At 40.4% G+C, this 16,686-nt stretch overlaps 1 protein-coding gene across 1 annotated transcript; it reads right to left on the bottom strand.

Annotated features, from left to right (window-relative positions):
• Positions 1-781: 781 nt before the first annotated feature.
• Positions 782-14,577, bottom strand: LOC115363692 (GTPase IMAP family member 8-like). The gene is made up of 6 exons (XM_030057970.1): positions 14,516-14,577; positions 5,664-6,008; positions 3,400-3,449; positions 3,334-3,338; positions 1,856-1,861; positions 782-1,520 (listed from the first exon to the last, which is right to left on the bottom strand). The coding sequence occupies exons 1-6, from the start codon at positions 14,538-14,540 to the stop codon at positions 782-784; spliced, it is 1,170 nt and encodes a 389-aa protein (XP_029913830.1). The 5' UTR covers positions 14,541-14,577.
• Positions 14,578-16,686: the final 2,109 nt, after the last annotated feature.

The raw sequence follows: 16,686 nt of genomic DNA, 5'->3' as shown, positions 1-16,686 counted from the left end.
AACTAACACTTGCTCTCAGCCAAGTTTTGTAATTGATAAGTTTGAAACATGACAACATGTTTATAACTTCTAAATTAATAAACATTTTAGCATGTATCAGACCTAAGCGCAATCAGGTTTTAAGTGCAAATAAAAAATACTGGCTTCCGAAATTATGACCAAATTGCCGCTATGTAAAGATTATGAAAAAGTTAGCCGACCGTACATGTTTGAGCCCGACTCATATCCCGAACCACCTCAAATCCGTTTATTACAGGATGTTACCGTCTTGATGAAACTGGCACTGTATTGTGTCGGGTTGATAAAACAGTCGGCGCTGAACAGACGAACAAATTTGGACTAAAATCCTGCGGGAAAAAATGACCATCAGCCGCTGGTCTGTCCCGTGTGTTTCTTTTGGAAGAGTGTGCAGAGAAACATGAGTCTCCTTGCATCTGTCTGTGGGGCAGCAACGTTTCTTCGGCATGTCGCTAACTTGTTATCTTGTTGCCTGGGGAGCGGAGGTGGGCTGGCTAGTTTAAGTGGGTGGAGTCGCCTTATGTGTGACATCACAAAAAGGAAGAAGTGCAATCTGCTCGTTTTACAGGGACAGTTTCAAAAAACGGGCTGTGTGCACTTCTCCGTTAATCACAGGTTTAATGCAAGTGACAGTATTTATGTGGCCCCGAGAGCTTCCCTATCACGAAAAAACAACCAAAATTCCATTTTTCATTTTTTTCCAAAACAGGGGAGAGATCGAGAGAGAGAGAGAGAGAGAGAGAGAGAGAGAGAGAGAGAGAGATCACTGTATGATGCATTTATCAGCATCGCCTGCTTCTTCTTGTGTCAGTTTGGGGTCATTTCTCATGAGTCTTATCATTTCTACTCTTATGGCTGCCTCAGCCTCTTGGAGCATTTCATTGGTGTAGTGGCTTCCTCCATTTCTCTGCACCATATTTTTGATCTTCTGCAGCAGCTCAGCGACTTGAGATGGATCCTTGCTTCTGTTGTTGAAAACATGATATCCTCCATGGCATTTCTGGATGAAGTCTTTGAGATTTTGCTTTTCACCAATTTTTTCTTCTACAGAGCATCCTTCATCTTCCAGATCATCTCCATGGGTGAACAGGACCATAGTATAACTTTCTGCTTGTTTGCCAAAGATTGCCTGAATGATTTCCACTGTTTTCTGTTCGTCTGGTATGAATCTGTCCAGCTGGAGCACAACCAGGAACACATGAGGACCAGGAGCAGCAAGTGAGATGCATCTTATGACCTCTTTCAGCACCTCATCTCGTTTAGTTTTGTCACGCCAGTCAGCGTGGCCCTGTTTATTTTCAGGGGGAAACAGACCTGGAGTATCAATAACAGCCAGAGGCTGGCCATCAAACTCTCCTTTTTCCTTTCTATTAATTTCTGTCACTGCAGAAAAGGACAGCTTAGAGGAAAAAGCTTTTCTCCTCAAGATGGTGTTTCCAGTTGAACTTTTCCCAACTCCAGTCTTCCCAACGAGCACAATCCGTAGTTCTTGTTTCTCTGTTGAAGAATTTTACAAGGACATTATTGATGTGGTAAGAAGTGCCTCAGGCTTGACATCCACATTCAAATATGCATCATCAACCTGCCAACACTGTCTTTTAATTCATGCAAAACCACAAATGTGGTATAATCTCACGGCCTGAGGCAGATTGTAACGCTGCAAGTACTACCTCCAAACTTTTTCTCTTGTCCTCCACATTTCAGAGGTGTTACTGGGGAGCAAGACAGTAATAGTGTGTTTACATTACTGCTGCTCTTCTGCAGGTCTGGATACTTTTTATTCCATTAGAAGAATAAATAATATAAAAAACATGGCAATCAGTGAAAACATCCATTCAGTGGTGTGATAACAGTCCAATCAGGTGGCTGGGTTGAGGTGATGTCATCTGTCTAGGGTTAGGGTCAGGGAAGTTGTTTTGCTTCCTTTTCATGTTGCGTGGGTTGATGAGAACCTCAAACTGACTGACACAATATGAGAATAAAAATGTGTACACAGAGCAAAGTCAACACAGTGTTGAACTCCAGTTTTATGTAGAAAATGTATGTATGCTATAATTTTTGTTTTACTTATATGACTGACTGATTGAGCACCAGGACCAGATGAGGTCACTTTGTACTTGAATAGATATTTTCTTGTCGTGTATAAACTTTTTTTGACCTGCTGAAACTGAAAAAGGGCATCTTCAAGAGAGAAATCCTTTTACACAGGTTTTCTTATCTTTATATTCTGACAGAGTAGTAGACCTAGCCCATGGGTTTTAAATTTCATAGATTACATAGCTAAGTAGGTAGGTAAGGTCGGCCCCATCCCTCACAAATCAAACCACTGAAAAAAGGAAAAAGAAAAAAAAAACCTCTGATTTGCGTTGCCAGGTATGGAAATAACAACAACAACAACAACAATAATAATAATAATAAAAGTGAGAATGTTAACATGTGTTGAGTTGGGATTTTGAGCGCTGACTCGGCTCTGCTGATCTTCCTGCACAGGTGTTTCCACAACTCGGGCGACTTCACCACAAACTCCTGCGACAGAAAGACCCTGAACCCACATCCTGATGTCCTGTTTTATGTGTCAGAGCCGCTCTGTTGTGTTATTAGGCCAGTATATTAGTTACAGTGGGATTAGGGAACTGGATGTAAGACAGAGTATGGTCTGACGATACTCTGACTGAAACATCATATTTGTTATTTATTGTCAGAATAAAAATATCTACTACCTTGTCTGCCATTCTGCACTGACTTAAATCCATTCCGCTGCAATAAAACTCCATATGCCAGGTTTTCCCTGCTCTGTCCCTCTGCCGCTGACATCATACAGACTGAGAAGCACATGGAGTCTCTGCACACAACTGGCACTACAAGCTCTACTGTGTCCGCCTGTTGCTTTGAAAAGCATCATGTGATCTTTGCAGCATTGAATTACAGGTCACTAGTGGGCTCACTACGTTGTTTTAACAGATAGCTAGCATGCTAACTACTGTGTGTGTGCGTGTGTGTGTGTGTGTGTGTGTGTGTGTGTGTGTGGCCACAGCCATACAGGAAATGGTGTCTACTCATTACAAAATTTTCTGGGGGAGGATCCCCAGACCGCCTGTTAAGTTGTCCTACCCACATTTTGTTTTTCTGCTTCCGGCGCCCATGATCTTTTCAAAAGAGAGACTGTATTTTATCATTATTGCCTTTACTTAATATTATCTTTATAGTGTGTACCAGTAAGAACTGCTCGTTACAGTTACAGGTGAGACTGGAAGCTAAATCTTTTTGTGACTTCAGAAGAGAGAATTTGTACTTTCCTAGTTCATATGTGAAAAGTTCTGTGCCTTGCCAAACCCAAATGACATCCTAAGCAAAAGTCCAGTAAAGTTTAATATCCTTACCAGGCTGAGACAGTTTGCTGGCCATGATCGTCTTGTTGAGGTTGAAGATCTCTGATATCCGGTCTCAGCTGCTGCTCTGCTGTTTCTCCTTTATTTGATATCCTCCTTCTAGTTCCCTCCCCTAAATCATGAGCTCCTTGCATGATCAACATGACGACTGTGGGTGTTTTCTTATGAACCAACTCACTGATGGGTGACACTTTTACTTTCAGATTGCATTTCAGCAGGGGCGCTGGAAACAAAAAACAAAACAAAACAAAACAAAAAAATGTAATGAGTAGATGCCATTTACTGTAATCTGGTGCATTTTAACATATGGTTTTTATCTAGCTACAGCAAAAGAAGAAATATGGGAACATTTTGTGATTTCCTTCAGAGGTTGGCCCCATCAGATCACACATTTCAAAATAATAAAAGTACAGAAATTCATACAATGACTAATTTAGAGGATCTCTTCATGTCTCTTTATAAATACAAATAGGCGACTTTAAATCCAACACATAGAACGTGGCCCGCCACTGTCATATAATAAAAATATTGTTATTCTGTCAAATTACTGAGTTTCAGTCTGTGGACACTTCATTTCTATCACTAATATTTTGTGAATGAAGCCTGTTTATTTTATAATGTCAGTTACTGTTATATCAATGTCTTTAGAGATAACCAGGTCAAGGGTATGTCCTTGTTTACTTGTGGGCCCAGTAACATGCTGAGAACATTCAAATGTTTCTAACACATTAAAAAAAAAATGTTTTGTGTCTGAGTTAGTGGGATTGCCAATATGAAGTCACCAGAGATGACAATGCTGTCATAGTCAAAGAAAATGTTTGACAGCAGCTCAGCATTCATCTAGAAAACCTTTGTTGAGTCTGGGTCAGTATGTAGAAAGGTGGGGAAAATAGATTTAACAACCATAACTGGACATTCAAAAGATGACAAATCATCAAGAGAAACAGTTGTACAGTTTAAGTCGTCTGTACAGCGAGCAGCAATCCCCCCACCCTTTCTAATGCTTCTTGTGCAATGTGAACATTTAAAATTAGCAGGTGCTGTTTCAGTCAGATCTTTGCTACCTCTCTTGTCAAGCCAGGTCTCAGTGAGCAGAATACAGTCAGGTTTACTGGCAGTCATTACCACCTCTCAGCCTTCTGGAGGCGCTGTAGCCCAGTTCAGCAGAACCTGCTGGATATGATGGGAGGAGGCCAGTGGACAGCCAGCTGCCTTTCCTTTGACATTCAAACCTGGTTAGCATGTCGTCCCTCAGCCTCAACAGGACAGGGACAGTTGGCTCAGATCCTGTTGGTTAGTAAATGTCTGGCTGTCCTGTCGTAACCTTACAGTCCTGTTTCCATGTTTCACTCATGTTGATATTGCAGCATGCTGTCTTTATTAGGCCTTTAGTTTTTATCTGAGGCAGCCAGAGGAGCTGTTACAGGTTCTGCACAATGTTCAAGCTCTCAAATCACTGACACTGTTCTTCAAGGGTCAGTATGCATGAAAACTATATGGACGTTACCAGATGAAGAGAAAATGTGGGTGCTGGACATGAATGATTTGGGGTGTTGAGGGAATGGCTTTCCTCACATGAGGGTTTATAAAAACAAGGCCAAAAATGACTGTAAAGAGCAGTTACATTTATTAGTGAAAAGTAAAATCACAGTTGAGATTTTCACATTTACCATCTACAAACTAAAAACATGACTCATTATACAAAGTCAAACAGATAGCTAACTCTAAAATGTGTTGAATAGTTAGTTTATAATTAAGTCATCAAAATTTCCATCTGTAATTTAATCCAAGGGATTGTTTTAGAATTACTGTGCATTAAAATTGCTTACATATTTGAAGTGTAAAGGGACAGATAAGAACAAGTGAAACGTTCAGGAAATGAATCTTAGGTTTGCATATGTACAAAATCAAATTTTAATCAGTTCCACAGTTTATTATCAAAAAGTCATAGATGCTCTGTCTTTAATCAAAGGAGATTTTTTTTTTTTTTTTTTTTTTTTTTACAGAATTTTATTTAAGTAGACTCAGTTTTACTTCAGACATTTCAGTAGGTAATGATCTAGCCCATCTCCACCTCAACCCTTCATTAAAATAACATTTTCCTCAGTGATGATTCATTCACACAATCCTCTCTAATTTTTCCAGAAGAATTTGTATCCCAACACACAAAAACCTGCTCCTGCTGCAAGTATCAGAAATTTTCCTGCTGCTGAAGGCTCTTCCTGTTCTCAGTGTTTCCCAGAAATTCTCACCCACTTCTCTCTCCCTTTCGCCTGATGATGCCCTGATAGACCAACTTAATATTCTGAATATCCCTCCCACAAGGAACAGCAGAACTCTCCACAAGCCGCAGGGCTTCTTCCAGCTGGGCCTTCACTTCCTCTTCAGAGAGCTGGCTGCTGAAGAGCCCAGGGGTGTCAACCATGGCGACTCTGCGGCCCAACACATCACCTCCTCTCCTCTCACTTTTCAGCGTCAGCGCTTTGAAACTCAAGCCAGAGACAAACTCCTCCCTTCCCAGGATGGTGTTTCCTGCTGCGCTCTTCCCCACTCTTTCCTGACCAACCAGCACCACCCTCAGGTCAGAGCTGAGGCCAGAGCCTGAAAACAAGACAGTTCATATGCAAATGAGTTTGTGACAGTAAACAGGCAAGTGAAGGAAACACAATGAAAATATCAAGTATTAGGGGAGCGCGGGGTAGAAACTAACGCGGGGTAAGTTGTAACACAGACTTTTTAGGTAGTTGTACAAAGTCAACCGGCAAGTGCTTCCGGTTAGTTCGTCACATGATCGTAAGAGAGCTCAGCGCAAATTTTGGGGGGAATTGGCTGCATTTTTGAGGAGATATGTGTAAAAGTGTGTTTTACCACCAAGTAAGTGAATTTCTTTACCTTTCTAATTTTTTGACTACTGAACTGTGTGCGTGCATTATCGAATTCAATCTTACATCAACGTATTAAGCATCATGTTGCCTAAAACATAGCACTGATTCAAAACATTTAGCTAACTCATAGCGAGTGCTAGACAGGTTTCAGACCAGTGACTACACAGTGGGGTTGGTTGTAACGCAGTGTTACAACTAAGCCACAATAAAAACAACTGCATATTTGTCACTAACATAAGAGTAACGTTAGCTACGTAGTGTAGCTGTGTGTGTGTGTGTGTGTGCGTGCGTGCGTGCGTGTGTGCATGCGTGCGTGTGCAAGGTGGAGCATGTGTGTGTGGATATAACATGTGAGCCCCTATCATCATGGGATTTCTACTGTATTCCTTCTAGTAGCTAGTGTATATTGAAACAGATACTCCAACTAGTGTATTAACAGATTTTTTTTTTTTCTGTGAGGCTTACAAGCCAGAGTTATGATTTATGTGGTGTCAGAATAACCCCATGTGGGATGGGTTGATTGTCTTTATTCATTCATTCATTCATTCATTCATTCATTCATCCACAGAATGATATTACCCCTGCAGTCCGCACAACACTGCACATCTGCGTGGGTTTTTACTATTATTATAGGTCTATTTTTTTATTTCCTATGGTAGGCGTGTAGTATTCTTGTAATATCCTAAATGGGACTCACGGCGTATTTGTGGTACTGTAGGCCTGCGTTTATATTGGCCATAAGACTTTTATGGGGCGGGGGACTCCGCTACGCCACTGATGGCCTACACAATCAGTATCCCCCAGTAGAATGTAGATGAGATTGTATTAAACTGTGTTAAACCAAACCTTTCTATAAGTGTTACAACTAAGACTCCCTTCGTAACAATTTACCCCACCTGTGGGGTTAATTGTAACATTTCTCTTCTTCCACTTAGGGTGAAATTCCACGGAAATGGTAGGTTCTAGAAACAAAGTTAAAGTGTTCATTTGTAGCAGAGATGTGTATGTTGCTTGTATTAAAAAATGAGTTATCTAACTCCTACATATCCTACATTTTTTTGCCTTTGGCCTGAAACGTTAGGTTGTACCCCTCGCTCCCCTATTAGAAAAATATTCTAAAGTGCATTTTGATGCACTTTTGATTGAAATATAGGATTTATTAATAAAGTGATCACAGGAGTTCACTGAATACATTGGAATACATAAATCAAAATTTGCCCACTGCTGAAATCCAGTCATGAACTGTCAGCACCCAATCAGATTTCTTTGTTTTGCCACTGAAGAGATTTTATCTGTGAAAATGTAATTCCAGGCATACAAAGCTTCCCAGGAGATTTCAGAAGTGTAAAGAGTTAAATATCATGAATCATATAACACATATAATAATAATAATATATCATGTAAATGCCAAACATGTTTATTATAATTTCCATGGACCATGGACTGTGGCCCCCTCATTTTACAGATTGCATCATCTATCTATCTATCTATCTATCTATTCTCACTGAAAGCATCAAAACTATGAATGAACACAGATGGAATTATGTAGTAAACAAAAAAGTGTGAAATAACTTGAAACATGTTTTATATTCTAGTTTCTTCAAAATAGCCACCCTTTGCTCTGATTACTGCTTTGCACACACTTGGCATTCTCTCGATGAGCTTCAAGAGGTAGTCACCTGAAATGGTTTTCCAACAGTCTTGAAGGAGTTCCCAGAGGTGTTTAGCACTTGTTGGCCCCTTTGCCTTCACTCTGTGGTCCAGCTCACCCCAAACCATCTCGATTGGGTTCAGGTCCGGTGACTGTGGAGGCCAGGTCATCTGCCGCAGCACTCCATCACTCTCCTTCTTGGTCAAATAGCCCTTACACAGCCTGGAGGTGTGTTTGGGGTCATTGTCCTGTTGAAAAATAAATTATCGTCCAACTAAACGCAAACCGGATGGGATGGCATGTCGCTGCAGGATGCTGTGGTAGCCATGCTGGTTCAGTGTGCCTTCAATTTTGAATAAATCCCCAACAGTGTCACCAGCAAAACAAACACAAGAAACACAAAGAATGGACATTCTTTGTGTTTCTTGGCCCAAACAAATCTCTTCTGCTTGTTGCTTTTCCTTAGGTTCCTTGGTTTCTTAGCAGCTATTTGACCATAAAGGCCTGATTGGCGCAGTCTCCTCTGCACAGTTGATGTAGAGATGTGTCTGCCACTAGAACTCTGTGGCATTTATCTGGTCTCTAATCTGAGGTGCTGTTAATTTGCGATTTCTGAGGCTGGTGACTCGGATGAACTTGTCCTCAGAAGCAGAGGTGACTCTTGGTCTTCCTTTCCTGGGTCGGTCCTAATGTGTGCCAGTTTCGTTGTAGCGCTTGATGGTTTTTGCGACTGCACTTGCGGACACATTCAAAGTTTTTGCAATTTTCCAGACTGACTGACCTTCAGTTCTTAAAGTAATAATGGACTGTCGTTTCTCTTTACTTAGCTGATTGGTTCTTGCCATAATATGAATTTTAACAGTTGTCCAATAGGGCTGTCAGCTGTGTACCAACTTGACTTCTGCACAACACAACTGATGGTCCCAACCCCATTAAGAAGGCAAGAAATTCCACAAATGAACCCTAACAAGGCACACCTGTGAAGTGAAAACCATTTCAGGTGACTACATCATGAAGCTCACTGAGAGAAGGCCAAGGGTTTGCAGTGCTGTCAACAAAGCAAAGTGTGGCTACTTTGAGGAATCTAAAATATAAAACATATTTAGAGTTATTTAACATTTTTTTCTTTGCTACATAATTCCATGTATCTTGCTTCATATATTTGATGTCTTCAGTATATATCTACAATGTTGAAAGTAGTAAAAATACAGAAAAAACACTACTATATATATGTGTGTTTGTGTGTGTGTGTGTGTGTGTGTGTGTGTGTGTGTGTGTGCGTGCGTGTGTGTGTGTGTGTGTGATAGATGTAGATATATGATAGATATAGACAGAGGGAGAGACAGAGATAGATAGTTATCAGTTAACATTAATAATTTTTATATTTTTTTAATATGACATGGCAGAAATCAAAACAAAATAACATTTAAAAATCACGTTTTCCACCATGATTGTCCTGTTGCTTCATTTTCAAGTATTGGCCTAATTTGCAATGAATGATGGAAGATATTTACAGTTCACTGTGTGATGCACTTATCATCAACAAAGGCAGAAATTGCTGCTGCTGCAGCTCCCACTCCAGCTCCCACTGCAGCTCCCACTTGAACTCCCACTTCAGCTCCAGCTACAGCTCCAACTGGACCACCAACAGCTGCTCCAACTACAACTCCCACTACTGCACCTACCACAGGTGGAAGCCACTTCCTAATGAAAGAATTGTCTTCCTCAGCCTTTTTTCTCACTTCCTCAGGTGCCAGTTTGGGGTTATTTTTCATACATCTTGTCATTTCTTCTGTTATGGCTTCCTCAGCCTCTTGGAGCATTTCACTGGTGTAGTGGCTTCCTCCATTTCTCTGCACCATATCTTTGATCTTCTGCAGCAGAGTCAATATCAGTATAGAGTGCCATTGAGACTTCCCAGTGTCACACAAAAAAAGATGAGATTTTCCACTGAACTCCATATCCACTGTATAAAGTAGACCTTAAGCTGTTAGAAATGCATGTTGGTCAAGCTCCTGCACCTTTTATAAATTGACTGCAAGCATAGAAAGTACAAGCGAATTGCAAAATGTGTCCACCCTGTCATGGGACAATTTCTAAATAGAGTAAATATGTTCTAATCATATATTGATTACAAAATGTACATTTTCAGAAAGGTATTTGGTCCCTCGTTCAGGAATATATTTTAGTTTCTGGAAAACATCTCTCAAAAATACAGAAATTATGGAAAAATATGTTTATATATGTAAAATCTGTGAAAGTTGTACTTTCTTTTCTGAATAAACTCTATAAATAAAGGTATCTGGTCAAACTTTGAAATAATACTGTTTGGCCCTAATCTCTTCAGAGCAAAATCACACAAAAGGTTTTGATAACTTGTGAAAATAATAATTTATTCACATAAAACATGAACATGACGGGGTGGACAATGACATGACGGGGTGGACCTTGGCATGACAGGGTGGACAATAGTGAAGTGCCTCATATATATTTAAAGGAAACAATGTCAAAACATGACTTTTTTCACCTACTGTATTTTGAATTGTGCACAGGTAGGCTACATTTGGAAATGACACTCAACAACAGCAAAAATAAATAAATAAAACCTTCAACTAGATGAAAAAAACAAGATTAATATAAACAAAACAAAAACATGTTGGTCCCTAAATGTAGGCCTACCATAAAAAAACACTGAAAAACTTATAAAACTGTTATAAAACTAGACTTGATGACAGGGTGGACGATGACAGGGTGGACGTTTTTGGCTGAAGTTTGCATTTAATGAGCACATGGTGGGCCATTAGCTAGCAACATGTATCCGTTAGGAAGGGGACTGTGTATACTTTAACAAACATATTTTGAATTTCTGAAAAGTATTTATATAGATTCATTTTTTGCAATGACAGGGTGGACACATTAAGATTGAACACATTCAAGTTCAATCATAAAATGATGAAAATGTCAAAATATAAATGTTGATATGTACTCTCTCTGCAGGAGCTATTCTTCACTCCATTTGTAAAAGACAAAGCAGTGGTAGTGATGTCACTGATTACAGCAGGTGGTTTCTTTTAGTGGCAGTAACCACCTAATGATGGGGTGGACAGCAAATCCAGGGACACATGCAAAACGTTTATTATTATTATGAAATTAGACCATAAATGATCCAATTGACTCATTTTATTCAAGTACTTGATGAGAGCAACAAGAGCATGTAAAAGGTTTGTACATTGTATATCATTTATCTACTTATTTCACTCAGTGAAGTTAGTAGAGAGGAGTTTGGGACATGGCAAAATCACATGCATCTAATCATAGAACATTTTTTTAAAATATGAAAAACACCCTTTTAAAGATGTATCTCTGTACCAATGTGTGTTTAAATGTTTGGCCATTTATAATAAACCCTCAGAGTTTTGTTATTTTGCAAATTTTTCATGAAAAGTGAGTGATTTCTGCCCGGGACACCAAATGGTACCCTATATTGATATTGACTCAGCAGCTCAGCAACTTGAGATGGATCCTTGCTTCTGTTGTTGAAAACATGATATCTTCCATGGCATTTCTGGATGAGGTTACTGATAAGTGGAAATTCACCAATTTTTTCTTCTATAGAGCCTCCTTCAGCTTCCAGATCATCTCCATGGGTGAACAGGACCATAGTGTAACCTTCTGCCATTTCGCCAAAGATTCTCTGAATGATTTCCACTGCTTTCTGTTCTTCTGGTGTGAATCTGCCCAGCTGGATCACAACCAGGAACACATGAGGACCAGGAGCAGCAAATGAGATGCATTTTATGATCTCTTTCAGCACCTCATCTTTTTTAGTTTTGTCACGCGAATTAGTGCGGGCCTGGTCATTTTCAGGGGGAAACAGACCTGGAGTATCAATAACAGCCAGAGGCTGGCCCTCAAAAACTCCATTTTCCTTTTTGCACTCTGTTGTCACTGCAGAAAAGACCAGCTTAGATGGAAAAGCTTTTTCCCTCAAGATGGTGTTTCCAGTAGCACTTTTCCCAACTCCAGTCTTCCCAACGAGCACAATCCGTAGTTCTTGTTTCTCTGTTGAAGAATTTTACAAGGACATTATTGATGTGGTAAGATCTGCCTCAGGCTTGACATCCACATTCAAATATGCATCATCAACCTGCCAACACTGTCTTTTAATTCATGCAAAACCACAAATGTGGTATAATCTCACGGCCTGAGGCAGATTGTAACGCTGCAAGTACTACCTCCAAACTTTTTCTCTTGTCCTCCACATTTCAGAGGTGTGACTGGGGAACAAGACAGTAATAGTGTGTTTACATTACTGCTGCTCTTCTGCAAGTCTGGATACTTTTTTATTCCATTAGAAGAATAAATAATATAAAAAACACAGCAAACAGTGATAACATCCATTCAGTGGTGTGATAACAGTCCAATCAGGTGGCTGGGTTGAGGTGATGTCATCTGTCTAGGGTTAGGGTCAGGGAAGTTGTTTTGCTGCCTTTTCATGTTGCGTGGGCTGATCAGAACCTCAAACTGACTGACCCAATGTGAGAATAAAAATGTGTACACAGTGCAAAGTCAACAAGGTGTTGCACTCAGTTTATGTAGAGAAAAATATGGGCATGTACTATAAAATGTATTACTTATATGATTGACTGACTGATTGACTGGAAAAAACACACCATGGGCTCTAGTTTCCCGGGGCAGCGCGGGGTGGCGCAGTGAGGCGAACCCCACGCAGAGCTAGTTTCGACCGGCGAAACGGCAGAGGCGAACGGTTTCCAAGTTTCGCAAGCGGAGGTTCGCCGAGATGGGAGTGGTGGCGCAGCGGGGGGAGGTGCCAACAGATTCGGCTTGGCGCAGTGACAGTTTCGTGCCAAAAGGCTTCGCCGAGGTGCGCCAAAAGCTCGCCATCTGAAACCACGTCTACTTTCAGCGCAAGGCGGAGCGGAGCCGGCGCAGTGGAAGTTTGGCTGCCTGGCGCACATCACCAAAACCTCACAATCAGCACAAACGGTGCCAATCTCCTTTGATCTGACATCAGCTGTGACGGGACAGTTGATATGGAGATATATGTATGTGCTGATTGTGATCGTAGCATTGAATAGTGTTTTTTTCTGTATTTATTGCATCGTTCATGTGCCTGACATTCCGGGAGCCTGCCTGTGAGGTTTTGGTGACGTGTCCGCACTGCTCGCCGGTCTCCGCTCCGCGCCTGTCTCCTGGGCTCCGCTCCGCCTGCGGCAATAGACCTCCATGTCAGTTGTGTAAACTTTCATTACGCCTTCACGCAGCGCATTTTAAAGGCAAGGACAGGGGCTCATTTGATTGGTTAAATGTGAATCGGCTGTGTCAAACCCACTCCACGCCTTCTCTCCTCCCTTGCGCCGGTAGGAGGGACGGCGGAGTACTTGCGCCACCGAGAACGGCGTGCCAAACTTGGAAAATCCTCCTGGCCACAGCCAGTTGGCGAAGCGCATCTGCGCTACGCCCCCGCCTCGCCTGGTCTGCGAAACTAGAGCCCCATATGTTAAAGTGCAACTGCAGTCAGCAGGAACACCAGGACCAGAGAAGGTCACTTTGTACTTTGTACTTGAATACATATTTTCTTGTTGTATATAAACTTTTTTTGACCTGCTGAAACTGAAAAGGGCATTTTTTCATTAATGATCGACAGAAAAATCTTAAAGACAGAAATAATGTTCCAAAGGTTTTCTTATCTTTATATTCTGACAGAGTAGTAGACCAAGCCCATGGGTTTTAGATTTCATAGATTACACCTCTAAGTATGTAGGTAAGGTCGGCCCCATCCCTCACAAATCAAACCGCTAAAAACAGGAAAAAGACAAAAACATCTGATTTGCGTTGCCAGGTATGGAAATAATGATAATAATAAATATAATAACAACAACAACAACAACAACAACAATAATAATAATAATGATAGCAAAAGTGAGAATGTTAACATGTGTTGAGTTGAGATATCGAGCAGTGACTCGGCCCTGTTGATCTTCCTGCACAGGTGTTTCCACAACTCGGGCGACTTCACCACAAACTCCTGTGACAGAAAGACCCTGAAACCACATCCTGATGTCCTGTTTTATGTGTCAGAGCCGCTCTGTTGTGTTGTCTGAATGTTTTACAGTGCAGCGGTGAGGGTTGGTGAGGTTGTTGGATTTTCAAAGAGGCTCTACTACACTGATGGCTACAAAGAGCATGAGGACAACGATATAAGAAAGGTCAGTATATTAGTTACAGTGGGATTAAGGAACTGGATGTAAGACAGAGTATGGTCTGAGGAGACTCTGACTGAAACATCATATTTGTTATTTATTGTCAGAATAAAAATATCTTTTCAAAAGACAGGGTGTATTTTATCATCTTTACTTAATATAGTCTTTATAGTGTGTACCAGAAGGAACTGCTCATTACAGTTACAGGTGAGACTGGAAGCTAAATCTTTTTGTGACTTCAGAAGAGAGAATTTGTACTATTCTAGTTCATATTTGTGTAAAGGTTCTGTGCCTTGCCAAACCCAAATGACATCTTAGCAAAAGTACAGTAAAGTTTAATATTCTTACCAGGCTGAGGAAGTTCGCTGGCCATGATCGTCTTGTTGAGGTTGAAGATCTCTGATATCCGGTCTCAGCTGCTGCTCTGCTGTTTTTCTGCAACTTTTTTTTTTTTTTTTTTTTTTGATATCCTCCTTCTAGTTCCCTCCCCTAAATCACGAGCTCCTTGCATGACCAACATGACGACTGTGGGCGTTTTCTTATGAACCAACTCACTGATGTGTGACAATTTTACTTTCAGATTGCATTTCAGCATGGGGCGCTGGAAGCAAAAAATATTTTTTGAAATGAGTAGATACCATTTCCTGTATTCTGGTGCATTTTAACACGTGGCTTGATACTTTTATCTAGCTATAGCAAAAGAAGAAATATGGGTACATTTTGTCATTTCCTTCAGAGGTTGGCCCCATTAGATTACGCATTTGAAAATATTAAAAGTACAGAAATTGATACAATGACTAATTTAGAGGATCTCTTCATGTCTCTTTATGTCTGCATGCAAATACAAATAGGTGACTTTAAATCCAACACACATTTTCTCGTCTCTGCCATGATGGCTGTGGCCACACACACACACACATGCGTGTGTATGCGCACACACAGTAGTTAGCATGCTAGCTCTCTGTTCAAACAACATAGTGAGCCTGCTAGTGACCTGTAATTCAATGTTGCAAAGATCACATGATGCTTTTCAAAGCAACAGGCGGACACAGTACAGCAGGGGTATTCAATTATAATTCAAAGAGGTCCAGTTACTAAAATTTCCTCCTAGTAAAGGTTTGAATCTTATAATGGCTACTCAACCCGTGGCCCGGGGGCCGCATGTGGACCGTGCATCATTTTTATGCAGCCTGCCACTGTCATATAATAAAAATATTGTTATTCTATCTAATTACTGAGTTTCAGTCTGTGGACAATTAATTTCTATCACTAACATTTTGTGAATGAAGCCTGTTTGTTTTATAATGTTCCAAGGGAGTGTGATGTGGCACAATTTCAGTCTGAGCAAGCTGCCCATTCTGTTCTCATTTTGTTGTAACTTGATCATTTCATCATTAATCATTGCATGACAATCTTTTATTCAGTGAGGTTTGGCCTTGGATGGAAATGTAGCTGTTTTCTGTATGTTTGATAAATTTTTAGACTAGTCATGTAGCCTGTGACAAAATTATTGTTTAATTGTCCAAAAAAGGACAGACATTTTTAGCTTGCGGCCCTTGGACACAGCTGAATTTTGCTGCGTGGTCCCTGAGCCATCTTAAGTTGTGGCCCTGCTCTAAATAGTGTACCCTGATGTCAATAAAATCCACAAAGTACGCACATTTCTATATCATCGCGAACTTCTGAGGGTATGCTTCCTCAAACGATCCGTGTTTGGTCTCATAGTGACACTTACCATTGCCACTTTTTAATTATCGCCACAGTTTCACAACATATGAGACACAATGGTTTAGCAGTGGATGCAGGCAGAATGAACAAGTATTGGTCACATGACGGATGACAGGTGTTTTATCTGCGGAAAAGCTGGACACTGGAGAAACGAGTGCCCTGACACTCACACACACACACACACACACACACACACACACAAACACACCCGCTGATGTTTGCAATGAAGAGCTGCTTGGCACTCATACACTGCTTGCTATGATAGAGGAAAGAATACAGGAATTAGAAAGACTACAACAACTGATGGAAGAAATTAGGCCAACGTATCAAATATACAAAGATAGGGCTTTCTGCAAAATGCCCATCCTCCTAGCTACTGTTCGGGGAAAGGTTATCCCATTTCTGGTAGATTAAAACAGAAGATTTAGAGCATTTGATTTAGAGAACACTAATAATAATAATAATAATGAAACTTTATTTGTATAGCACCTTTCATACAAGAATTGCAGCTCAAAGTGCTTCATAATAAAAAGAACATCTGAAACACATTAAATAAAAATAAAACTTTAAAAAGAATAAAACAGCACAGGGTGGAATTAAAAAAGGAAAAAGCAAATAAACCAATAAAAGACAACATAAAAAGTACATTAGACTCATATGAAGTACAGTAGATGCATATGAAGTACAGTAGATGCATATGAAGTACAGTAGACTCATATAAAGTACAGTAGATGCATATGAAGTACAGTAGACTCATATGAAGTACAGTAGACAAATAAAACAATAAAAGA

Source organism: Myripristis murdjan, chromosome 8 (assembly GCF_902150065.1).
Source record: "Myripristis murdjan chromosome 8, fMyrMur1.1, whole genome shotgun sequence".
In the NCBI taxonomy this organism is placed as follows: domain Eukaryota; kingdom Metazoa; phylum Chordata; class Actinopteri; order Holocentriformes; family Holocentridae; genus Myripristis; species Myripristis murdjan.
Note: the sequence above shows the minus strand (reverse complement) of the source record. Positions and strands in the feature narration are given on the sequence as shown.

Coding starts and splice junctions, on each gene's coding strand:
- LOC115363692 (XM_030057970.1), bottom strand. CDS start 14,540: ATGGCCAGCGAACTTCCTCAGCCTG. Junction 6,009..14,515: donor CAGCGAACTTCCTCAGCCTG/GTAAGAATATTA, acceptor TCTTGTTTTCAG/GCTCTGGCCTCAGCTCTGAC. Junction 3,450..5,663: donor CAGGCGAAAGGGAGAGAGAA/GTGGGTGAGAAT, acceptor ACCGGATATCAG/AGATCTTCAACCTCAACAAG.